Source organism: Halichoeres trimaculatus, unplaced genomic scaffold, assembly GCF_033239565.1.
Source record: "Halichoeres trimaculatus isolate MK-OKI-2021-1 unplaced genomic scaffold, fHalTri1.1 fHalTri1_scaffold_5, whole genome shotgun sequence".
NCBI lineage: Eukaryota > Metazoa > Chordata > Actinopteri > Labriformes > Labridae > Halichoeres > Halichoeres trimaculatus.
Window position 1 is genome coordinate 8,334,595 of NW_027437183.1, and position 25,078 is coordinate 8,359,672.

A 25,078-nucleotide genomic window follows, 5' to 3' on the forward strand; every position below is an offset into this window, starting at 1 on the left:
CGTCCAATTTGTTTTCAGTCATGCTAGAAAAGCTGCAACAACACACGAGTCGTTAAAGCTGAACATACAGGCAGTTAGGTTTAGCGATAGTGGACGGTCCAAAGCTCTTCTAACCATGCTCTCTTGAAAATCAGCAGACAGAGGGAGTGAGGAGGAGGAGGGGAGGGGTGTTTGTTGAAGTGGCTTGGAGGGGTCAGCAAAGATTGAAGCAGAGAGACCAATTAACCCAGCAGAAATGTTCATTCCTCTAGGGGAAGGAAAGCATGGTGAAATGGGCTGTGCTGCATGAGAGATTCGCCAACAGTCCAGTTCAAACCGGGGATGTTAAGTGCTCAGAGTGATCAAAGAGAAACCACCACCCTGAGAGTCCACTCAAGCACATATAGAGTACTTCATCTAGCATTTACTTCAAGTGCTTTTTCTTTTTATTTATGCTAAATTTAAACAAAACTAACAAAAAACCTATCCACTTGAAGTCTAAAGCTGCAGCTCTAAAATTGTCCTACATGTCCTGGAGAAAAGCAGGGCTCCTCTGATCACATCTGGGACAAGTTTAATCTGGAAACTGTGTACATCTCTGGTTTCCATGCTGAATGTTATATCACCACCAAACCTTGTGCAACAGGATTTGAGGCACATTTTCTCTCATTTGGCAGCAGAGTTGAAGGTTTAGCCCAGTCAGAGCAGGAAATCCAGGAGTATTTCCCCAGATTATTAATGTGACATCATCATAAAAGTAAAGCCAGTAAACCTTCGTTTTACTTATGGGGCGGGAAAACTGGGGTGATTCTGATGGCGGATGGCTAACAGAGACCTTGAAATAAGACATTTACAAAACCCTAATTTTAAAGTAGCTAGGGCACTGTGTGAAATAATAAAATGTCTCATAGTTGCGTGTGAAATATATGCTTATCTTTCATTTCTATCATTTGTTAAAATTTTCACTCTATCTTAGTAGTAGTAGTTTTCTTTGCTTTTTACTGTTTCTGTACTGATTTATATATTTATGTATATTCTATTTCATTTTTTAAAATGTAATCAACTGTCTTATTTTTGTAAAGTACTGTGTGTTACCTTATGAATGAATTGTGCCATATAGATAAATTTGATGCCAGCAAAATGTTTCTAATGTGTTGGGACAGGGTCAACAAAACACTGAAAAAGTTGGGCAATGTTTGAAAAAAAAAATCAATAATAATATATTTCAAAAACAAAAAAAGATAGAAAAGCAGACCCATTCACTTTATTTATATATATTTTTTTATTATTCATTTATTTTTTATTTTTTTATTTATTGTCTTGTTAATTTTCTTATCTATATTTATTTTTAGTATTAATTTTAGTATGTATTTAGTTTTCATTAAAAAAATTTTTTTTTAATAAATAAATAAATAAAAAAAGTAGAAAGCATCCGTGATGGTATGATGATACAGGGTACCTCTGGCATTGATACCTTACAAATCTTGGAAGGAACCACTGATTCTTCACATACATAATTACTGGTTTAGGGGGCAACATACGCTGCCATCCAGACTAAAACCTTTTGAAGCGTAGACCTTAGTTCAGCAGTAAACCACATTCAGTCAGCTCAGTAGTAGAAGAGACCAGGTGGAAAACAGTCCAGACATTTCAACCAAAAAAAGAAGAAGAAAAAAGGAGACCCTCAACTGTTGAGCTGCTGAAATCGTAGCTCAGATAAAAAATGAGCTTCTAGTCCTCTTTCAAAATCCAGAAACTGGTATTCTCTTTCCCAAATTCTCTGGATTAAGATTTTGCAGTGTAAGCTAATTTTAGTAGGATCAGGGTGCTGAGGAACGCCTGGAAATGAGATGTTGGAGAAACATAATTTTTTCATGGTGCTCCTGTGTGTGAATAACTTTTAACAGTGCAGTGTCCATGTTTCATTAAAAAGGGTTTTGAATGCTGTTGATGTGTATCAAACATATTGTTAGTGCTCTGTTTATTTGTTTAAATGTGATGTTAGAGTGTGTTGTCAGAAATCTTGTTTGTGAGTGTGACAGACTGCAGTAAATCTGCAGTAAACTGATCAGATTATCACAGCATCACGCGTCTCTCTCTGTCTCTCTGTCTCTCTCTATCTCTCCCGGCGACCCAGCAGATGGTCTCCGTCTCTCTGAGAATCTGTTTCTGTTTTGGTGACCATCTGATCACAGGATGCATGTGTAGACGTACAAACACTTGAATTTTGGACTTTTTCATCACTAACTGGAGCCTGAGGATAGAAAGGTAAGAGGGTCTGTCGTTGATATGCGAAATCTGTGAGCTTTATACCAGTTAGTTCTCAGTTAAACATGAGAGGCTTAAGTAAAGACTCCATTTTCATGATTTTGTTTCTGTCTTAACCTAAAAAAATCCACAAACTAAAACTTTAAACTTCAAACTGCAAGCTTAGTCACAAACCAAAACTTCTTGTTTGGGACTTCATTGCTTTAAATGGAATTTAGATGATATTTCAATGCACTTCAAAGCCTGTTCCTGACTTCTTATTGAAAGTGAGACTTTGTTCTTGAAATAGTTCAAGTGTCCAGACATCTTTTATATTATTCAAGCTCCAGAACAGCGACATAATAAACCTGCTGCCTCTAAATTTGTCCAAACATTTTTGCAGCTTTATGAACTAAATCTCATCTCTGGAGAGATTTCCAGCTTCAAGTACAATTCTTAAGGTGGAATATAAAAGCAAAAGCTTATCAATTTGCATTATATTTCTCGGATATGATTGTTTATGTTGCCATGTTGTTTTGTTGACTTTTTCTTGCCCCAACTTCCTCCAACAGAGTAGAGGAAAAACTTAAATGTTAAGGATGTTTCAGGAGATATAATCAGTGATTCATCTCCTTGTCTCTTCTCTGTGTTTGCTCTGATGTTTTGAACTCCTAACCTGAGGTCAAAGGCTGATGCCTGGGTTAAAGGGTTAGAGTTAAACGTGGCAAGAGTGCACCTTGTTGTCAGTGCTTCATAATAAGATAAAGCTGCTTTTCATGTTTTGACTCTGTTTTCTGTGACATCAGGGGGTTTAAAGACACACTGAGTGACAACCAGTCACTCTTAAGTGGTTGTGACAGAAATGGACATTAAACACCCTCTGAACAGCTGCTCAGCTTTACCTTACAAGTCGACACAAAGAATTAACAAGTCATTAGCAAGTCTTTAACAACAGGTCCTGCCAAGTCTTGAACATGTTTAGCCTGTTTATCCTGTTTCTCTTCCACTTACTTCTCTAAAAAAAAAAAAAAATCACATCCAGTGACTTTTCTATCACCTCCACAGAAACATTCAGGGTTTTCTTCCTCCAGCCATGAGCACAGATGTATAAGAAAATCTGAGTAACAGCATCCCAGACATGGAGATTGGCCTCGGGGTGGCATATTTTGACAAATCCAGGCTAAAAGCAACATAGCTGCAGCTGCCAAATGTGAGCAGGACAGCTGGCAAAAAAAATGAAATTGTGTAAGTTGAGGCTTATGATATCGCTGACCCTTCATCAGGGCACGGGTACACGTAGCTGAATATTTACATGGAAATGAGCTGCTTGGGTTTATTCTATGTCTTATGGTGTTATAGTGAGGCTAAGCTGCCTCTTCTTCTGTTTCAGACTTGGTTAGATATAAATATGACCAGAAAGCAAACTTTATTTCTGTAGAAGTAACGTGCCAGTAAAATCACAGCAAGTGCCACTTGTATTAAATGCTGTGTTGTCAAAGATGAGAAGGTTTTTATTCCTACAAACATCTGTTAAAACTGGGATTGTTTTATAGTCAGGGATTTGTAACTTATAAGTATTATTTAAAATAGTCATAACCCTCATGTTTGAGGTCAAATGTTGCTGAATACTTACTGCACCAGGGGAGAAAAGACAGAAAAAAATGGTGAATACAATTGCCAAATCAGATCCGACATTTAATGTGTTTGCTTAAACATCTAAAACAGTTTTCATTAGAGCAATATTTCCTCTTCACTCAGTTGCGATCTTGTAAAGATACCGTCGTCTTATAATCTGGATTGTCCTATATTCAAGCCAACATGTTAATTATTCTACATGGTGTTAAGTCTCCGCAATTTCCACAAGCTGCTCATGGACTGTGGGATCAAGACAGTTAATTGTTCAGAGTGCTTATATTTGTGTCAAGCTTTTATATGGAATACACCATGATTTGGAGCAAATTGGATGTCCAGTGTTAGCAACTACACATCCTGGGTAAATGTAAACAAACCTCAGGTGTTCCAGAGTTTACCCTGACGTGACCTTACAGCCAGGTATAAATCCTGCTTTGTAGTAAGCCACACTCCCATACTGTGGTGTTTTTCAGTGACGGGTAAAGCAGAGAGCACGTGGTTATGTGAAACATGACAGAGCGAGACAACATGTTTTAACATACCTTGCTAATTCATGCTAAGTTTTGCCCTCCACTCTTATATTCTGTTCTGGTAACTAGTCAGACATTGTTGTGCTTAAACCATGCGTTTGTACTTCTGACATGATAACTGTATTGTTTGGGATCCCTAAACACTGTGACTTAGATGGAAGTGGTCAGTATAGATCTGATACATAGACTGTATATAGAGTGGAGAGTGTGGCTCCACCATTTATCATTGTACTGGTTTGAAGCCAAAAAACCCCCATCACAGGCGTCGCCATTGTAGCAGTTGTGTAGCCAGAGTTTGCGCAGTAGACTGTGAGGGATTCTGTGAGAATCTGCGTGGAGCTGGGTGACAAAAATATATATATTTTTTTCTTTCAAGAGTCTAATCACTTCTTGACTCTACCTCCAGACATATTTTACAATCCCCCCAAAAAATACACGAGAATGGCAGCTGTCAATCATTGTTAAACTTGACGTAAAACCTAGTTTTTAAACTCATACAACTGATGAAAACAAAACTTTTCAGAAAAAAAGGACTTGAATGATCTTCAAATGATATCTTCAAATCACCACAACAATCGGAGAAGCATTTCTATGAGAAGTATTGATTTTTTAAAGCTTGACCACAGCCCATCTGGAATGGCTGGAAAGACAGATTTTTAACCTATGCTGCAGCCAGCCACCAGGGGGAGCAGTTTTTGTGGAGACCTCACTTTGAGTCGAGCAAGTGGACGTCCACTTTTTTACAGTCTATGATCTGATATGTTGTTATCTGTGACACCAGAGAGCTCATTACCTAAGAATCTTCTTCAGTACAAATTTTCCCAATTGCAACCGCCTCTGACGTCTCTTTCTTCAATGTCAAACAGGTGGATTTTTGGGGGCCATTCACTAAATACTAAAAAAAAAAAAAAAAAATTGCTTTCTAGTTTGTCTATTCTGTGTTTTGGACTGTTTGGACAGTATGGATGTGTAGAAGTAGTTCATAGCATGTCAGGCCACATGTATCGGTTCTGCATCCACAAAGGGCTACACAGGCCTACAGCAAAGGGTACACCATTGATTCAGCACTGACATACAAGCCAGCCTTGAGTTAACAAAAACAAAAAATCTTTTATTTTCAGTTGATTACAACATATGAAAGCATGCAATGTTTAATTTCTGCTAAATACTTCATTCTGTAACTTTAACAAGGAGGTCTTACGCAACAAGTCTTTGTCTAGAGGACCATAATAATGATGCTTTCTCAGAAATTCCTCACCAAGGATTTTGAAGGCGTCTCATTCAATATTTACCAAGAAGCTTTTAAGCTCAAAGTTAACATGAGGTCATTTCCAACAGGCTTTCACAAATAAGCATTGAAACAGGACTGTGCCAAAACACAGTCTTTAATATGTCCTTAGCAAGTCTTTAATGACAGGCCTTGCCAACAAGCCTTTAACAAACAATTCAGCAACAAGTTTTCATAGCAACAGTCTAATAGGCTGATCTTACTGAGTCTCTGATATCAAAAAGGGGTCCCATTAAGAGCTGTAGGATGCCACCAAAATTTTAGAGTCTCTTTAGGAGGTTGAAAAAGCTCCAGCTCATCCAGATGGTTGTAATTAATTTAGGTCTTTGAAAAGTCACTGGAAGTCAAAGTAGGTTAGTAGGTTCTGGAGTTACAGTCATTGGTCATTGGTCCAGAGTTGAATCACAGAGGTCTCTGAAAGGTTGTGGGGTTCCTCCAAAGGTTTCTAGAGGTGCAGAGTTTACCATTTGGCTTGGTGCAAAATGGACTCCAGATAAGCTGCAACATGGTGAATGTTCTAAATGCTCCTTTAGTCACCTGGGAAATGTAGGGTGCAGTTTGTTTAACCCATAATGAAGCCATTAAAATGGGCCAGCCATGAATCCAATCAGTCTTGACATGCAGCCTTTGAAGGATGCAGCTCCTGAATTGGGACTCAGCAGGTGGCTGAATACCAGTAACATGTGGACCTAACATCCTAATATCCCATCTGACATTTGAACAAATGACCTACACCTCTCTGTGTTTCTACAGGTATGAAATTGTCACAGTCTGGAAGAAGCAATGACCTGAGTGTGTTTTCATTTCAGGATGATGATGAACGACAGATGGACCATTATGAACAACAGCAGCTCAGAGCTGGATGGCAAAAGACCGGGCAAGCACAAGGTACATGGCATGTTTGCTGTTAATCTGTTAGTTTGCACGCTAGGTCAATCCTAGTCTGAGTTCTTGGCTTCACCACTAACCCTCCACCATTTCCCAACCCTCACTGCCACTAAACCAGCCCAGTAATCACCCACTAACACTGCACCAACACCTGCCATTGCTTCACATACACTTCTCCACCATCTTCCAAATGACATCCTATCAACAAACTCCATCTCCCCAACCTTCTCTCTTCTATCCTTCCTTATCACAACCCATATGTTCCAGATATCACCTCCTCAATATCATCTCAACATCTCATACCACCAATCCAACATCAGCCATCTTTATTCCTCCATGCACCTCCCAATCATCCCCCCAACAACTCCAACTCCAACAACAGCTACACCATTATCATCAAGCAATAACCATACAACCCTGCTCATCAGTTCCCCCATAAAACCATTGCAGAATCCCCAAACATTAACCTTTCACACTTCACCCCATCATACCATCTCCTACCATCATCTTATCAACATCATCTCCAACAATCAAGAGATTTTGTATCATAACCTTTGTTGTTTGACGTGTCTTGGTTTGATGTACTTTCCTGTGCCACGTGGAAACGAAAGGTTTTGAGGTTGTAACGTAATCTTAGAACCAACTGGAGGATGTTTGATAAGAATTTCATTGTCATTATTTTTTAATAAACTCTTAGCCTCCTTCTCAAGATTTCAGTCTGGCAGTTAATACGAGAAGCTTTCTAAACAGGAGGTCTTTGTTGGAAACCTCTACTTGTTATCCAATCTGATCACCTGGTCACACCAAAAGCTTGAAGAATTAGGCTGTCGCTCACAAAGGATGTGCCAATACTGGATGAAAGCAGATCCAAATCTTTGTTCTTGGTCTAGGGCACAGTCATTTTAACGTGTAAAAGCATTTTCTAAATGGAAGATAAACTAAATAGCACAGCTTAAAAAATGATGCAGTGCGTATTACAACTTACCAAACTCTGATACCATTCTGATATTGAAAGCTTGGTTGGGCTTCAAGGGTCAACACAATCTCATAAATGGAAAGGAGCTCATTTAAGTCTTTATGGTCATAGAAATTTCACATGTTCTTAAAATTGTGAATAATAATCCTCTTTTCAGCTCTTTAGAGGATCCTTTGTGCAGAGGGGGCAAATGCCCCATTGGTAGAATGGCCCAGAAGGTCACTGATTAAAACATTTCACAGAACACAAAATGATTTTATTAGCTGAACATTTTCATGGGTCAAAAGAAAATTTCATTCAACAGAATCATATTGAATGAAACATAAACCATTTCAAAAAAATAGCAGCCTTGCGTCGTCAGACCCTTTGACCTTGGTGACCCACCTTGGTCAAAGGGTCTGAATCTGCTTCATTCATTTCTTTTTTTTTCATGGGGAATAGAAAATTGGACACGGTGGCATGTAAGAGCACTTCTAAAAGTAAAAGGACAAACTACAAATCAAAGCAATGCGAGAAGTTGATTTTAAACTAACATCAACTTTGAATTCAGCTTTTTGGTTGGGACAAGCTCACAAAGGGGTCCATTTCTTTCCTGTTCCCAGATAGTCAAAGTAGTCTCCAGCACTACAATTAGACTCTAGCAAAAATGGTTTTCAATCACAGTTTAAACTTGTTTCTCTTCCAAAGTCAAGTGTAAAGATGGTCAGTCCAGATACTCCAGGTTTTAGCCTGTAAAGGGTATCCATGAGAGCTACACTCAGGGAATCTCGTCAGGGCCAGGGATGAAGGAAAAAGCCTTCGTGTGTGTGTCTTCATGTGTGAAGGGCTTTTACTTTATCCTTGGCTTTGTCTAAAGACGGTCTTCAAGCCTTCTCTGTAGTGACAGTAGCTTTAGTCTTCAACACGTGGCGCTCACCTGAAGCATACCACACTGCCTGTGTGAAAGCTGTACAACTTGAGCTGGAGTATGAATAGTGCTGTTTTTGGTTGTTTTTGCTTATTGCATTTTTGTCCCAAAGAGTTAAGATTAGAAAAGATCTAGCTGGTTGGATGGAGATTTTTGCGAAGGTGTCTCTCATTCAAAGGCTTAGTCTGACGAAACAAACATCCATTTTTTTTCATTCCCTTCTTTCTTTTGCTTCCTCGAGACAACACTATTGAGGGACACATCTCATTACAAACGGTTGAGAAAGGTGGTCCAACTCTCATGAGCCACCTGGCCTCTGAGCTGTGAGACACCCTGCTGAGTGATCAGCTAAATGACATGGGGATGAAGAGGCCCACCACGCCTTACCGTCACCCCCTACCACTAAATCTGGGATGAGTAGACTTTAACCTTTAACAAATTAATACATGAAAACAGCACTTTTGTTATCTGAAAATTTGGTTTTCCTTAAGTTTTTGTTATTATATGTGCTCCTACCTGACCCCTTAACGCTTCACTTTATCTTCTGCTGCATTTTAAATGCTTTATCACCAATTTTTCCACGGTCTCCGATCAAGTTCGTGCCTGGATCTGACCCCTTGGATGCAGACAGATAGGCTGATAGACCTACAGACTGACAGACCCACAGAGAGTTAATTCGTGTTAATCTGGAGTTAAACTGTCAGATCAAAGTGTCTCTAATCTGCAGCAGCTGTCGCCTTCACTGACATCACTGAGGATCTACAGATTAAACACACAGAGATGTGATTTTCTCTGCAGGGGGCTGTTACCCCACAAGCCTCACCCTTAACCCCACCATACAGTCAGGTTTCAGAGGGTCTGCAGTGAAGTGCATGTTGATACATACAATAAAAAATAACTTCTGTTAAATCTTTGAAAATAATTACCTGTTGGAAATAGGTTAAGTAGTATCAGCATAATTGTACTGTAGTTTAATATTTCAAATTTTCTACCTATTCTTTTTCTATGTTTATCCAACAGATGCCATCACTAAACAGATTAAGATTAGAACAAAGACTGAGTCGATATGCTGCTTTGTAATAGATTAAAAAAATGTACTGAGCATACAAACTGGTTACAATAAGCCAATAAATGTAAGTGTATAATAGTATAAATCAACAGGATTTCAATTTTAACATTAAATTCTGCTTTAAACTAGGTCACATTCTGCCTCCCTTCAAAACCAGTGAACCGGGTCATGTTCACAGTAATGTCCCCCTAAAGTCACTGTCTGATAGGACACAATGTGTTTTGGGACACAAGACATCAGAAATGTGCAGTTTGTGTGCAGCCGTGTAGCCCCCACCAGTGCCATCTTTTTCTCCTTGTACTGGCCCCCTCTGCTGGTCATGTGCCTGAACAGAATAGTCTTATCAATCAAACAGCACTCAAAGGGTTTATTCACTTTTTAGTACAGCACTGTTTTGTTTTTGTTTTTTTTGAACGTGTAATAGTGAATTATTATTATTATTTTTGATACTTTAGTGGTCTGCATACATTTCAGAATACATTTCAAAGCAGTTCTTGGAGTGGAGTTTTTGAATACTTTCTTGATTTTTAGGGAATATGAATGTGGCTTTTCCTGCTCTGTTATCGAAAAAACACACTTTAACAGATTAGTACTGTACTCATAAAAACACTTGTACAATGTGAAAACTGAAACAAATATATGTTAATCAAAATGTTTGTGTGTGGGTTTAGAAATGCTGCAACCTCCTGTCGTGGTCCATCGGCGTGTTGCTCATCGTGGCAGCTCTTGTCACAGCAACAGTAACCATCCTGTATGTGAACCAGTATCCTCTGCCCTTTGTCAACAGGTAAACACACCTGTCAGCCTATCTGACTATTTCAGTCACCTGTCTCTCTGTATCTGTGTCGGTATTTTGTTAGCCTGGCTGACCTGTCTACCTGACTGCTAGTTTGTCCAGCAATCTGTCTTTATCTTCTGTCTCATGTATACCCTAACCTGTCGTCCTCTCACTATTATCACAGTAACAGAGGTGGGGCCTCCTCCTCCTCCTCACCTGTGATCTCAACCAATTCCAAAGACTCTGGGGCACTGGTGACCGTCTCCCGTGTCACAGACGGCGAACCAATCAGCATCTTCCTGGACCCTAACTGTCCAGACTACAGCGCCAACTTCTTGCGCTGGGAGGCCCTCCAGGGCTCTCTGCTGCGGGCGCTGTCCAGTCACAAAACAGAGGAATGGCCCAGTACAGGATTGTTCCAGAAGCTTTCAGAGGACCTGAAAGTGCTATCAGGCCACGCCCACAATCTGAGACTTGAAACTGATTCGCTGAAGAGGGGTCAAGGTGTTCTAGACCAAAGGCTGGATGGACTGCAGAGCGAGCAAAGCCGCATCATACAGGTTCAGTCCAGTATTTGAACAGTACAAAAAAATATCTGCAGCATGTAATGTCTTTAAGGATTTGTTGATTTCAGAAAAATGGATAACTTGTAATATGGTTTAATGAAACATCACAGCTGTATGAGTTATAAGCCTCATGTCTTCCTCTCTTACCTACACAGGTGTTGTCTGACAGCCACTCAGGTGTCCTGAAACTGGCTGCAGGATTCAGTGATTCCCTGCTCAACCTCCAGAGGGAGACAGAGAGTCTACGGAGACTCAACAGTGACATGCAGAGGGACAGTAAATACAAAGGTAACTCACTCTACACCGTAACACACAAGAGTAACACATGATTTACTCTAGTAACACTATCAAAGACACTACCATGGTTTATTAGACAGTGACAGCCACACAGACAGCACACTGTGCTCATCTGTATTGATATGTTTGTCTCTCAGCTGTCAGACCCAGGGACTGCAGCGATGTCCTGGCATCCGGCAGCACCCAGGACGGAGTTTACTCTGTGTTTCCAACTCATGACCCAGATGGCTTTATGGTTTTCTGTGACATGACGACTGATGGAGGAGGCTGGACGGTATGTGACACATGAAATCATCAGACACAAACTTCCTTATATAACCTCATTTATTTTATAAAACACATCTTATGTATCTGTGTATCTGTGGTTGGTGTGTGTGCAGGTGATCCAGAGGAGGGAGGACGGCTCAGTGAACTTTTTCAGAGGCTGGGATGCCTATAGAGATGGTTTTGGCAAGACTACAGGAGAACACTGGCTAGGTCTGTCATACAAATTCACACACATAAACTAATGCACACACTATTACACTGTATATACGGTGCTACTCGCATGCCAGTTAAACACAGGCTATAAATAACTGTACAATTTAAAACAATTGTGGTTAAATGCTGGAGTGACATATACCTGCATTATTTCTAATAGCCAAAAGAGGTTGACTGGTTGCAAAACAATGTTTTCTAAAAGAAAAAAAAGAAAAAAAGTTTTTGAGTTAATGAGCCAAGTAGGAGTTTAATATCAGAGTTTGGGGTCTTCTTTAGTTGCAGACCAATTAGACTAGGTTCAAAGACTTTGAACTTTGATGCTACCTTAGCCACAAACAAAAAGGAAAAAAATCAGACTTTACAAACTACTAACTATTCCTTATACTGCGGGCAAGTTTCTATGTGAGTTCAATCTTGCATTTCTACAGCTAAAATGATCAGTTCTCTTGAGACCAAGACTGAATTGTTCCTCAACTTAACTCAAGAGAATCTCTGAATGACAGCTACCTGTTGCTCCCTGTCTGTCTCTCCATGTCCATCTGTACCCAGGTCTTCAGAGGATCTACTCCCTCACCAGGTCAGGGGGTTACGAGTTGCGAATCGACATGGCTGACTTTGATAACGCTACTGCATTTGCACAATATGGGGATTTCTCTGTTGGTCGAGACTCAGTGAACCCCGAAGAGGATGGATATCCACTGATTGTAGACGAGTACTCAGGGACTGCAGGTGAGAATAACACAACATGGTGTATCACTGCAGCACTGCTCAGAACTTCACAGTAATTACTCTTCTGTCCTTCAGGTGACTCACTCTTGAAGCACTCTGGTATGCGCTTCACCACCAAAGACCGTGACCAGGACCAGTCAGAGAACAACTGTGCGGCATACTACCAGGGGGCATGGTGGTACCGTAACTGCCACACATCCAACCTGAACGGGCAGTATCTGAGTGGAGGCCACGCCTCGTACGCTGATGGTGTGGAGTGGTCCAGCTGGACGGGCTGGCAGTACTCACTCAGGTTCACTGAGATGAAGATTCGACCAAACACTAAATCAGACTCTTTACCATCTGGTCCTAAACTTGAAGCCTGACCTGATCCCCTCTCTTTAAACCCTGCCCTACCATAAAACAACCCTTGAAATGTACTGATGCCCATAAACCATGACCTAAACCTGACCCCTTGCCCTTACCTCAGCCCTTAAACCCTGACCCACTTTTCAGCCCTTTGTTTTCCCCTGCCCTTACTTGGTTGACCCTTGACCTTTGTCTCCTGTACATATCTCAGCAGCAACTTCAGGAAATGAAACATTTTTTGTGTGTGTTCTGTTAAAAAGTGATTGGTTCTTTGTATCTTAAAGTTGAGATGTAATGAAAAATGCCTTCTTAGACAATATGCCCAGTCAAACTGTGTGTTTATTTGAGAGTTATTTATTGTTATTTAATTACATTTGTTTTTTAAAACTATTTATTGACCAGTCTCTGCATTTTGTAAAACAAAATCAGAAAACTTGAACCTATCAACCCATTGGACTATGGCATTAACCAATTAATACATTTTTTTGCCCATTGCTACACAGAGTTAAGAATAAACTCAATTCAAAATTTACTGACTCAACAAGCAGAGTTTTATCTGAGTCACCAAATCCCGAGTCTGAGTCACTCCCATCACAGAATCCATTATGAATGGATTTCTTGGAAGAACCGCAGTCTCAATCCAAACTGTTGACTGTATAAACTTTTTCTGGCTGTGTGGGACTTGGTTGTGAAGAAAACAAACTTTATTTGTGAACATAACATTCTGAATTATTTTTATCAAACTTTTTGATTTTGCTAACCTAAAAAATACTTACAACCTGCTCATTTTTGATCAGATGTTCAACAAACCAAACATCTTAGAGGCAGTGGTTGAGTCACCTAAAAGGCTACAGTTAGCTTTAAAAAAAATTTAACCAAAATTGATACAGATCCTCCTCAGGACTGTCCAAATGTAGTCAGTGCTGGAGTCAAATTCTGAGTCATCAGTGCTTGAGCCCAAGTAAACTCATGTTACAGAAATAAGGACCATTCTATCCCACACAGAGACTTGCGTGCAAACACTAGGGTACATTAGCCTGGAATCAAATCAGGAACCTTTTGGCTGTAAGGCACCAGTACTAACCACTGCTGCACTGCCCCCACAGTGCTGCTTTACCAATCCAGCAGGATTAGTAATGAAACATTAAAAAACACTGTTTAGTCTACTTTGTACTTTAAGTCATTAATCAAAGTTAGAAAAAGAGGTCACAGAGTAAAGCCTTTCCCTTTTTCTTTTCCTTTTTTAAATACAAAGACACGTGGCCAAGACTAAACCTTCACATTTTGGATTGAGGAAACCCACACATTCTGGGAAGCAACCTACAAATTAAGTGGAAGAATAACAATAAATAATCCAATGACAAATTTTAACATCCTCCAAGCATTTAATCTCACCAGTCATGTATGATCTGTTTCGATGCAGAAACTGGGTTTACTGAACTGTCATTTTATCTCAATTTTAGAGAGCAGGGTCATGTATTATTTTATTCTATTTTGGATGTTTGTGTGTTTGGATCAATAACTTTTCATACTGATCTCAAAGTTGATGTGAATGTAGAGCTGATGTTTCATTAAAGACTTTTTGAACTTCAGTTCTGCCCTTTTTTATTCTCCACCTGTTACAGTAAATGTCTTATCATAGTAAGAATATAATTGTAGGTGTATTAGCTTACATTCTGATGTTGAATTGGTGATTACCTTTACTTAATTTGTATCTGTGTATGTAAAAGTTTCCATGTCAAATAAGAAGGTCTGATGCAACAGGCATGTATGTTTCTCATGTAAAGATATTTAATTTGATTGTATTCATGTCTCACTTCAGGTATAATAGTACTCTGTTCATACAGCGTAGAATCCATGCTTTTAAAAAATATATTTAAAAGATAATCAGCAAAAATGTATGACAAAATATAAACTGTATAAAATACATTCAGAATCATTCAAGAAAACAGTGATCGGAGTTTGATTCAAATCAATGCAGTTCAGCATGGTTTTCTTGACGTCATGACGCTGTTGTAGACGCAAGTGACGTTGGGCTTATGCAAATAACGGAATGCCTCCTCTTCTGATTCGCGGGAAAACTGAAAAAATGGCGACGGATGAAGTTTGAAGTTTAGCGCCACGAAACCCGAGACAGGGAGAAAGGATACGGTAGAAACTGACAGGACAGAGACAGGGTTACAGGACGAAGACAGTAAGACAGGACAACGGCAGGTATAAACTGAAGTAACAGAAACGCAGACTGTGTGTGTGTCTGTCCCGTTTGAGTCCAGCTTGTGTTAGAAGAGCAACCGCCCGACTGTGTCTGTGGTTCGGAGGACAGGTGGACACAGGCCGGAATAGAGAGGTAAGACAACTCCTTTTTCTGCAACATCACCAGCCTCTAATCCGCAGTTTTAACTAAAGGAAGCCAGACCATATGCGGTTCATTCAGTGATATCATTGTACAGCGAATACCGACCCGTGCCATGTCACACTTTGATGCTTTCCGTTATAAACCGTTATAACAGTTAAGTTACCGGAGCCGTTACGCAGCACTTAGTGGTAACACGGTGTTGATGTGGGCGGGACAGGTTGCTTGCTTGTGAAGTGGTTTATCCTTTTATTTTTAATTGTAGTTAACGTAACTTTTTGTGCCGTATGATTATGACCTGGGTCAGGTCATTGAGGGAAGCTTAACAGTGGTTAGTTAGTGGTTAATCAGTTAACGGTACGCTTGTCTCGGTTCTGCTGATAGGATGCACTGCGCATGCTCTCATGTCAAAAAAAGCCCCTGACAGTACAGGAATGAATCACAGCCACGGCCACAACCTGAGTGTGACAGAGGGAGGGTGCGTCTATCTGGTTTCAGGCTTTAAACAGTAATATGAAGGTACATATACTTGCTGGACACTACAAGGGGACATTCTTCAAGAATGCTTTGTGGGGATAAAACCATATACCCATCTGTGAGCTGCTACTCAGAGTGTATTTGTATTAATATGTATGTAATTTGAAGCTGAATCTATGATGCGAGTCATGTAACGGATTGAATGCAGATCTGATCTACATCCGCTGAATTGTTGGCCTAGATTCTGCTAACCAGCACATCATATAATCCATTCAGAAAAAAAGTTACATCAGTTTGCTTCAGATTGAAGTCTGCACAAGAAACTCTTTCCAGATTTACGTAACTGTCCCTCCTGTCCATTTGCCATGACCAGCTTCAGGACCAGCATGCTACATCAGGAGACAGGATTTTTTAAGTGAACAGCAGCTACTTGCACTCTGCTAAAGTGACCATTTCTGACGCAATGTCAGGAAATGATCAAAATTGCAATGCTCATCAGCTTCACAACCCAAAATCACATTAAAACTTTGACTTCAAGGAGTTCTTCCAACTTTTCATGCAAGCACTTAAATTAGCATTTTTGACTGTGTATGAGATAACACCATGGAAATAGTTTGCTCTTCTTTTGGTCTGATACCATGTTTCTGTCTTCCTGCAGGATGTATGAGGACCTGTATGAGCCCTTCTGTGATCTGGAGCCTCAGGTGTCCCCAGGAGGCGGGGCCTGTCGGAAGGGAAGGGTACTGGATGATGGGGAGTGTGTGGAGTCAAGTTTGAGTGTTGGACAGTTTGTCCTCTGCCATTGGTCAGATGGACTCTACTACCTCGGCAAGATCCAAAGGGTAAAGTGCACACAGATACAAAGACACAACCTATTATGTCTTTTGATTGGTTAATCCAAATGTCCGTGTTGTGATTTGTGAACAGGTGAGTCCCCCAAGGCAGAGCTGCTTTGTCACATTTGAAGACAACTCAAAGTTCTGGGTCCTTTGGAAGGACATCCAACACGGTAAGAGACAGAAAAGTGGACAGAAGCTGACAAATAGTAATGAAACTTAGAGAAGGAGACAGGTGGATATTTATGTTTATTAACATTAATACATCTGTCATTGTCTTATGTAACACTCACTATCAGTCACAATCTTTTACCAAATCCTTTGGCAGCTGGAGTGCCAGGTGAAGAGCCTCGTTGCTCTGTGTGTCGGGAGGCGGAGCTAAACTCTGAAAACAACCAGATTCTTATATGTGGGAAGTGTGGGATCGGTGAGTGAGACAGATGTCTTGTTGATTCTACTTCATACCTGTTGCACTTAGTTTTCTTTGTGACAGTACACTTATTGTGTTATGCAATGATCTGATCCTTTATCTGCGACTTCAGGGGTTTTAAATATTAAATAAAAAAGCTTCGGTCTTTGATTTAAAAAAAAACTTCATAAGAACTACTTAAAGCTTTAGCTTGGCTGTGTGTATCACTAAATGCATCTATACCCATCTGTCCCTCTCTGCCAGGTTTCCATCAGCAGTGTCATGTTCCTCCAGTAGATGGAAGCAGCAGCCTCAGTCCCTGGTTCTGTAGACGCTGTGTCTTCGCTCTGGCTGTCAGGGTATAAGAACACACCTACACATTCTCACTCAAACCTCAGAAAGTTGCAGGTTGTGTGATGGTTGTCTTTGACATCAGAGCTGATGCTTTTTGTTCTCAGCACAGAGACTGGTGCACACTTTATTTCTGGAAACAGACTAGAGAGTTTTGGTTCATTCACTAAAGCACCAGCGCTCTCCTTGACTATCTGTCCTCCCTCTTGCAGAAAGGTGGCGCTCTTAAAAAAGGCCCGATAGCCAAAGCTCTCTCAGCAATGAAGCAGGTGTTACAGTACGACCTGGACTCTCTGGACTGGGACTCCCAACATCGCACAAACCAGCAGCAATGTTACTGTTACTGTGGAGGGCCTGGAGAGTAAGAATGACTGATTATTAAAAACTCTATGATATTTACTGTCAGTTCGTCTCTAATGTGAAGCATTTAATGTGTGTTTAGATGGTACCTGAAGATGCTGCAGTGTTTTAGGTGTCAGCAGTGGTTCCATGAAGCCTGCGCACAGTGTCTGCAGGAGTCCATGTTGTTTGGGGACAGGTACCAAAGCACCACTTCCCCTCTTTTTATACTTCTTTTTTTCCTTGTTTTTTTGTGTCATAATGATCTTTCTTCTTCTCCCCAGGTTTTACCTCTTCCTGTGTGCAGTGTGCAATAAAGGATCAGAGTATGTTAAACGTCTGCCTCTGCGATGGGTGGATCTGGTTCATCTGGTCCTCTACAATCTGTCAGTCAGCAGCAAGAAGAAATACTTTGAGCTGGATGAGATCATGGCTTTTGTGTCAACAAACTGGGACCACTTACAGCTCGGGAAGGTACGCCAAGACTAACCTGGCTGAACCAAACCCAGATTGAATTAAAATGACATCTTTGCCAGATTTCAGTGGACTAGTTTCTTGTAATGAACGCTGACTCTGATTTTGAAATGTGTTTATTTATAATTTGTTTGTTTTTGTTTGTTCTTCTTTAAGCTTGCTAATACGCCCCCATCAGAGAGGGGGCAGTACCTGCTGGACTCTCTAAACAAATACAAGAGCAAGTAAGACACTTGTTTTCACTTGAAGCATCTCCACACAGGATCAGTTTGGAACCTAACAGAAGCTATATGACTACTTTGTGTTGCTTTTAGTATTATCAGCTTTATTTACGCTCTTTGTAACTCAAAAGTAAACCCCAGGTAGAATAGTTTAGCACGGTGAGATTCTTTTGTATAAAATTGATAAAAAGGAAGGTTTTTTTATTTAAGTCTCCCATCTGTAAAAATACAATCCTGATTGCTCGCCTTGCGATGAAGCTTGAACAGGTACTAATTCATGACGCCATGATGGTGTAAGTCTGTGACAAAAGCTTTCGCTGGCATAGCTCATCTTGTTAAATCACTGTAAAGCAAGCTCCTAAAACTATTGATTAGACCTTTGTACAGGACATGACTCACTTTTCAGTTGGAAAAAAGGAAGTACACTTTGTTGATGGAACAAACTGACACACAGCATCTTACTAAAATGTCTCTTAGCTGAGACGCAACTGTTAAGAAGCTAGAGAGTGTTCAGGAGTCTGCTTTTGTATAATTTACATCAGTACCGTAAGTTATTTCAATAAGAATTACCACAGCGAAGCAGCCAGTCATCACTTTGGATCATGTTGAAAACCTTTTTTTGTGTGTGTCCAGGTTTTTGTGTGGAAAGGAGATCAAAAAGAGGAAATGTATCTTTCGTCTGAGGACTAGAGTCCCTCCTAACCCCCCTTCTAAGCTCTTTCCTGAGCGTGCTCAGAACGATGGAGGACGGGGACGTAAGAAAGGCGTGGTCAGGTATTGCATTTCTCAGCATTTCTAAACTGGGCTTGAATTTTAAGTCTGTTTCCAGTGCTTAACCCAGGTAGGAGGTCAGTTTCACCTTTAAACTACAGCTTGAGCACCTGAGATTAAAACGAAAATGTGTGTTTTTGTGTGTTCAGCACCTCAGCTGAGAGGAAGAAGAGGAAGTCCAAGTGGCTACTAGAAGATGCTATTCCAAATGTAAGAAGGGCCTCATCTTTCTCATCTTTTAACCCATGGAGCTTTGCAATCCAGTCATGTAGCGTCTCATTAATTTTCATTGTTGGTATGTGTTAATATTTGTTTGTGTTTTTAGAATGAGCTGTCCTGCACCTGGACATCCAACCACCACATGGCAAACATCTTTGACTTCACTCTGGACGAACTGCAGAGCCTCAAAAGGTGAGGCAGGGATCAGTTGACGTATCATCTATTTTCAAACGATCATCATGTGACAGTCCTCATCGTGTTCTTCCCAGTAGTTCCAGTAGGACCGTCAGTATTGATCAGGACTCCACTGATGCCTCCACCTCAGGCTCTGCCACCACCAGCGCCTCTTATCACTTCAGGTTAGTAACTAACCCTTCGATATCTTGTAAACAATCTGGGTAGCGTGTGTTTGTTTCTCTGACCTTCAACCTCCTTTTCTTTAGGAGGAGGGTCGGGAGCAGGAAGCGGAAATTGCCTAGCAACAGTTACAGCCATTGGGCCAACCGCAGCGAGGCAGGGGAGGAACTGGTCGAGGAGGAGCAATCTGCAATGCTGGAGGACCAAGAAGTTACAAACCATTCTCACCTGGCAACAGACTCCTCCCACTTCTTATCTGATCCCTCCCAGATTCCATCTGACTCCTCCCACCTCCACTCATCTATCTCCTCATATTTTGGAGTAGCAGGCAGACTGACTAACGGGGAAAGGTACCAGGTGTTGGCTCGGCGTGTTACTCCACAGGGGACGGTGCAGTATCTGCTGGAGTGGGAGGGGACTACACCTTATTGAAACGTGAACAAGATGCTGTGAAGCTTTGACTCCTCTTCCTCCACTCCCATTTCAATTAGAACCTGGTCACTCTGAAGTAATCATTGATACTCAGACCCTTCTGACCGAGCAACTAGTCAGGCATTCCATTTCCTGAAAAATCCAAGTTTTAATGCAAGTTTATGATTTTACAGTTTTAGAAGCCAAAAAGATCACATTTTTAAAAATTATCTTCTCTTATTGCCCCCTCACACCTTTTCCACATATCCTTATATCTTCTTAGCATGTTCCCATCAGAATATTTTACTTTACAAGTGTCCCTAAAGCAATCTAGTTCTTTCTATATTGAGTATTTGTACTGTTTATCCCAGTACTTTGTCCACAGATTAATTCCCCTATATATTTTTAATATACTGTAGCAACATATCTAAATATGCCCCACTGATATCTTGCCTCTTCTAAATTTCCCCTTGGCACTCTGTCCTTTTTAATTCCCCACATTATCTGGCATTAAACCCACAAAAAGTGTATTAAGTATTTTCCAGAGGTACCTTAATTCCTTTGTCACACCAAATTCCTGTCCTAATTTTGTCCCCTCCAAAGAACGTATTATATTTGTTACCACAAACCCTTACCTTTTGTGTGTCCCCACAAAATAATTAAATAACTAAAATGTATTTCCATTTACCCTACAAAAATTGTCTCACAGTAGGTGTTTTTCATCCGGAATACCCAAGAACCTTAAGCCCCTGGCAGAACATTCCCAGAAACAATTTCCTCATGTGTCTCCAAAATTTTTGGAAGATATGTTCTCTCTGTTTAGCCTGTCCCCTTATTTTCATATCCCTCACAACAACTGTTACTCTTGTCGTCCAGGAGTTGACCTGTCAGTATTTAGTCAGACATATTGTAAATTACCCCCTAAAATTCACTCTGAAGTTTTACCAAAAGTATTTGTATCGACAAATTACACCTGTAACCTGCCCCACAAAAGTCCCACAACATTTGTCCAAGAGATAGCTGGACAGATGAGGTGGAGTTTGAGGATCAAGCTGTTCACAAACCTTCAAAATCAGTGTTTAGTGAGAGCAAATGTTTTAATACAGCCAAAGACCAGCACACACACACGCACACACACGCACACACACGCACACACGCAAACAAACATTGCCATACATGCTCTCATTTAGTAGTGTTATATGAATGTTACGATAGTATTGAGCTCCGTTTATTATCATACTGACATTAGTTGGAGTTTGTTTCTGATAAATGTAAAACCAAACACATTTCCTCTCTGAATGTTAAACAGTCAGAGGCTCCTGTAGTTCCCTGTAGCCCCCACTAGCTGTCAAACAGCGCTCTTCTTCACCGCTGGGTTTTTCACCAGCAGATTTCAATGAATCAACCAACTAAATCTAAAGCACTTCATGTAAAGCAGGCTGAGACCTTCAGCCGCATGTTAGGAAACAAATGCTCTGATCTCCAACAGTTCAACAGGTTCTTCTCCCAGTCAGTGACTCTGCTACAGGTGTTCCCTAACAGCATTAATACCTGTCCTGACCTCACAGTTGGTGACAAGATCAGTGAGTCAGTGTTGGTTACCCTTGATGCTCCGGTGTGATTTGGTTTTAACTCAACCTTGTCTCCTTAACAGAAAAAAAAAAAACTGAAAACAAACTCAGACAATCAGACGGACCTGTGAGGTGCCCAGTCCCTGGGCTGAGGGCCAATATGAGGCCATGAAACATCACTCTGTAAAACAAGACAAATCCACACACACTTTGAAAAGTTGAACTAGATTTTTACAGATGCTCACATCTTGAGTCTAAAGTCTTTGCACCTATTGATTAATAAGATGAAAACTTTTTTTTAAATTACTGTAACATGTTCTTTTGTATGACCAATACACAAATGTAAAAGATTAGACAAACTTTGTCTTTATTATCCTTGAGATAAACAAAACTCACAAACACAGCAACCATAAAATAACCAAGATAAAATACCTGAAAATAAATATGGTAGTAGAATTTGCCTAGTTATAAAAACATATCAGATATAATGTAAAAGATGAAGGCTAAAAATAATAAACAAATGTTTCCATTTATTCTGTTTGGATCCCAATTAGTTTCCACATAGTGGTTGCTAGTCTTCCTGGGTTCTACACAACAAAACAAAAACAAGAAAAATAATTATTTAAAATCACTCATTAATCCATTCAAACAAAAATGCAACAAAAGCCAAATTAAAAAAACATGGGTAACAAAAAGTTTAAAAAAGGACATGAGAAATTCAAGTTCAAAAGCTTTTAGAAGTCACACTTGGCCAAGATGATATCTTTAAAAAAAAGTCTCTTGTAAAGGAACAACACACCATTCTTTGACAATCAGAGACTATTTACATGATTCCAAATAACAGACAAAGATGTTGATGTCAAACATTGGAAGCACTTAAAAAGAATCAAAGCAACAAAGCCTAGTTAGACATCACTAAAAAGTTTTATGCTGATGACTGTGGATTTGGCTCTCTGTGTTTTACAGTGTGGTCAGTTTTAAAATTGATGCTGTTAAGAGACAACTTTAAAAAAAGAACATAAATTCCGCCGGAGCTTCACAAAGTCCAGGGTTTTCTTGTGTTAATTCAATCATGTGTTTCCTGTGAGCAGCTGTTTTTCTGTTCTGTGCTCACACTCGGTATCTATGCAAACATCAACCTCACTGACCCAACTGATCAATCAGAAAATTGATAAATGATCGGGAGTCTTTTGCGATTCAAATATGTAACATCTAAAAAAAAAATTAATATGTTGATGTTTCAAATTTTCACTTCTGTTTGGTTAGCTCAAAGCTAACTGGTCCTTTAGTTTGAATGAGGAATGCTAATAGCGCTAACAGTCTCTGAGACGTTAAACAGTCACTCTGTCACTTTAAACCTGGAGCTCTTCATCCATGTCACGGTAACCATGCTCCCCTCCCATTGGCTTGTTGGACAGTTGTTTTGATCACATGACTGTAAGTTTACCTTATTTCCTGTTCAGCTGACCAATCAGCTGTCAGCTTTCTCTGTAATAAAAAATAACTGTTGTCTGATCTTTGACCTCCACTGTCTGTTTCTAATGTGTATTTGTGTTTGTGTGCAACATGTAAAAAAAAAGTGTTTACATTTCAGTGTGCGTGTGTATGTGTGTGAGTGAAGCAGTGAGAGTGCCACAGCTGATAATCTGTTAATACCGTTAAGGCATTAACGACACGTGAGAAACAAGGTGCACATGAACAGACAGTTCAGGTGTGAGTGTTGGTGTGTCTTGTCATCCTTAGGGTTCCTGCAGGCAGACAGACAGGTAGTCAGACAGACATGCAAAGTAAATGTAGAGCAGAAGGAGAAACCTACAGCTGAAGAAGCTCGCTCCGAGCTCTACATTCACCAAAATGTCTTTGGGTTCTTCCTTCCGCTCTGGGACCAGGACGGTCGATAGGTCAGTGAGCAATGCTTTCATACCTGTGCATGTTATCCTAGATGTACAGTAACATGAACACCTGTTTCTTTAAAAGAGGTGTTGTGTTCAGATTGAGATGTCTGAGTGATGTACCCAGGGTTAGAATTGAACTTTATAGCCCTAAAAACCTAAGATTAACTCTGCAGTTGCCTTGTTGACCCTGAATCCTGCTTCAGAGCCCAGTCTGGTTTCCCTGACACAGAGCATCGTGCTGCCATGGACGAGCTGGTGAAACACCTGTCCAGGTGTCAACACATGGGCTGGTTGCAAGTGATCGGTGAGTTGATGCTATTTCTCAGGTTTGTGCCTTGTACAATAACCTCTGACAGAGTTAATTAGAGTAAGACATACTTAAAAGTTGTGCTTTAACTTAAATAGATGCTTATGGTTTTCCTTTTTAATCACACATCTTGCATTTAGAGTTAAAGTTAGATGCAGGCATCTGGCAGAAAAAGTCTTTTTCTAGGATCCACTCCGACTGTTAATCCATTAATCTCTGTCCGGATTGCAGGACCTGCCAGCTAGTTTGTGGGTTAGCATGCCGAGTCTTAAGCGGGCTGACCCTTCACATGTCAAAAGTTCAAAACTTCTCCGTCTTCTCTTCTTCCTCGATGAGAGTGTTTGTAACTGTGTTAAACTGTAGTGAACATTTATCACATGTCTCATTAGAGAGCAAACGAGGTAAACAGCCTTTGACAAACAGAGATAGTGAAGATCTGCTTATTAGGATGACCAGAGAGTCACTTTTTGTCCGGCATATTTCCCTCAATCATCATGAAATCGTCTCACTTTTATGTACTTTTATGATCATAATCCACAATTTGAAATGAGAATATCAGCGCCAAAATGTGTAAATCCTAAACTATAACCTTAAGCTTTTTTTGATAATGTTCATTCCAACCCACAGCCAGCAGTTATTCTGCAGTGGTCTGTTCAAACTTGAGAGTCTATCAATAAAATGAAGAGCCGATTCTTTACAACAGTAGGGGATGATGCTCATGGGAAATGGTGTCTTTATTCTAAAAAAAAAAAAACAGGTTTGGCCAAAGGTGTCACTACACTTAACGCCAAACAGAAAGCCCTCACAGAGTCTTTAAACAAGCTGTTTCTGTAAAATGATTCAGGGTTTCAAACTCTCAAATGTGTGTCCCACTGTTTTTTTGGAGATCTAATTTGGGCCAGTTACCTGAAAAGACAGCCAAAGAGAGACTGAAACCACAGGACAGAGAGAGGGTGTGAGAGGTCCAGATTTGAACAGCGAGCTGCTGCAGAGAGGACTCAGCTTCTACAGTTGGTGCATGATCCACCAATTAAGCATCCCTGTTTGACTTGAGTTGTGTCTCTGCAGGGGGCGGCAGTAGCTCAGTCTGTTAGCACGGTTTGAGAAACTGAGACACCTGGGCACTGTCCAGGTGTCCTCACGCAGGACACCAGACCTCCAGTGCTCCTTCTGTTTGTCCTGTTTGAGCACTGAGGCCTTGTTTACACCCATCAAAAGTGTTATTCAGATTAGACCATGCAGGGATGTAATTGCATTAAACAGAAAGTGTAAATGACTTTTGATTCATCAAGTGTAACATGAACCATTCAGAGGCACAGTGGTGTTGTTAGTTTCCTTCAGGGCAGCAGGAAGCAGGAAGTCATCACAGGGGA

At 40.4% G+C, this 25,078-nt stretch overlaps 2 protein-coding genes across 3 annotated transcripts; both read left to right on the forward strand.

Annotated features, from left to right (window-relative positions):
* The first annotated feature begins 2,114 nt into the window (after positions 1 to 2,114).
* Positions 2,115 to 14,182, forward strand: LOC141790411 (fibrinogen C domain-containing protein 1-like). Its single transcript, XM_074670253.1, has 9 exons — positions 2,115 to 2,247; positions 6,486 to 6,564; positions 10,188 to 10,303; positions 10,479 to 10,854; positions 11,016 to 11,148; positions 11,295 to 11,431; positions 11,538 to 11,634; positions 12,187 to 12,366; positions 12,442 to 14,182. Exons 2-9 carry the CDS (start codon positions 6,487 to 6,489, stop codon positions 12,729 to 12,731), a joined length of 1,407 nt encoding a protein of 468 aa, XP_074526354.1. The 5' UTR covers positions 2,115 to 2,247; position 6,486; the 3' UTR covers positions 12,732 to 14,182.
* Positions 14,183 to 14,738: 556 nt separating this feature from the next.
* phf19 (PHD finger protein 19) lies at positions 14,739 to 22,929 on the forward strand. Of its 2 annotated transcripts, none has more exons than XM_074671293.1 (14): positions 14,739 to 15,061; positions 16,203 to 16,386; positions 16,472 to 16,553; positions 16,709 to 16,807; positions 17,054 to 17,148; positions 17,353 to 17,501; positions 17,583 to 17,678; positions 17,764 to 17,953; positions 18,110 to 18,177; positions 18,808 to 18,948; positions 19,095 to 19,155; positions 19,271 to 19,356; positions 19,434 to 19,523; positions 19,608 to 22,929. In XM_074671293.1, exons 2-14 carry the CDS (start codon positions 16,204 to 16,206, stop codon positions 19,951 to 19,953), a joined length of 1,686 nt encoding a protein of 561 aa, XP_074527394.1. In that variant the 5' UTR covers positions 14,739 to 15,061; position 16,203; the 3' UTR covers positions 19,954 to 22,929. The 2 variants fall into 2 exon arrangements, with proteins under 2 accessions (XP_074527394.1, XP_074527395.1); XM_074671294.1 differs by having other exon boundaries at positions 19,437 to 19,523.
* The last annotated feature ends 2,149 nt before the right edge of the window (positions 22,930 to 25,078 follow it).

Excerpts from the sequence above, each read along its gene's own strand:
- LOC141790411 (XM_074670253.1), top strand. The coding sequence starts at position 6,487 with ATGATGATGAACGACAGATGGACCATTATGAACAACAGCAGCTCAGAG. Across the intron at positions 11,149-11,294 it reads GAGGGACAGTAAATACAAAG|CTGTCAGACCCAGGGACTGC; the intron begins GTAACTCACTCT and ends TTTGTCTCTCAG. Across the intron at positions 11,635-12,186 it reads TACAGGAGAACACTGGCTAG|GTCTTCAGAGGATCTACTCC; the intron begins GTCTGTCATACA and ends ATCTGTACCCAG.
- phf19 (XM_074671293.1), top strand. The coding sequence starts at position 16,204 with ATGTATGAGGACCTGTATGAGCCCTTCTGTGATCTGGAGCCTCAGGTG. Across the intron at positions 16,387-16,471 it reads ACCTCGGCAAGATCCAAAGG|GTGAGTCCCCCAAGGCAGAG; the intron begins GTAAAGTGCACA and ends ATTTGTGAACAG. Across the intron at positions 17,149-17,352 it reads TCTTCGCTCTGGCTGTCAGG|AAAGGTGGCGCTCTTAAAAA; the intron begins GTATAAGAACAC and ends TCCCTCTTGCAG.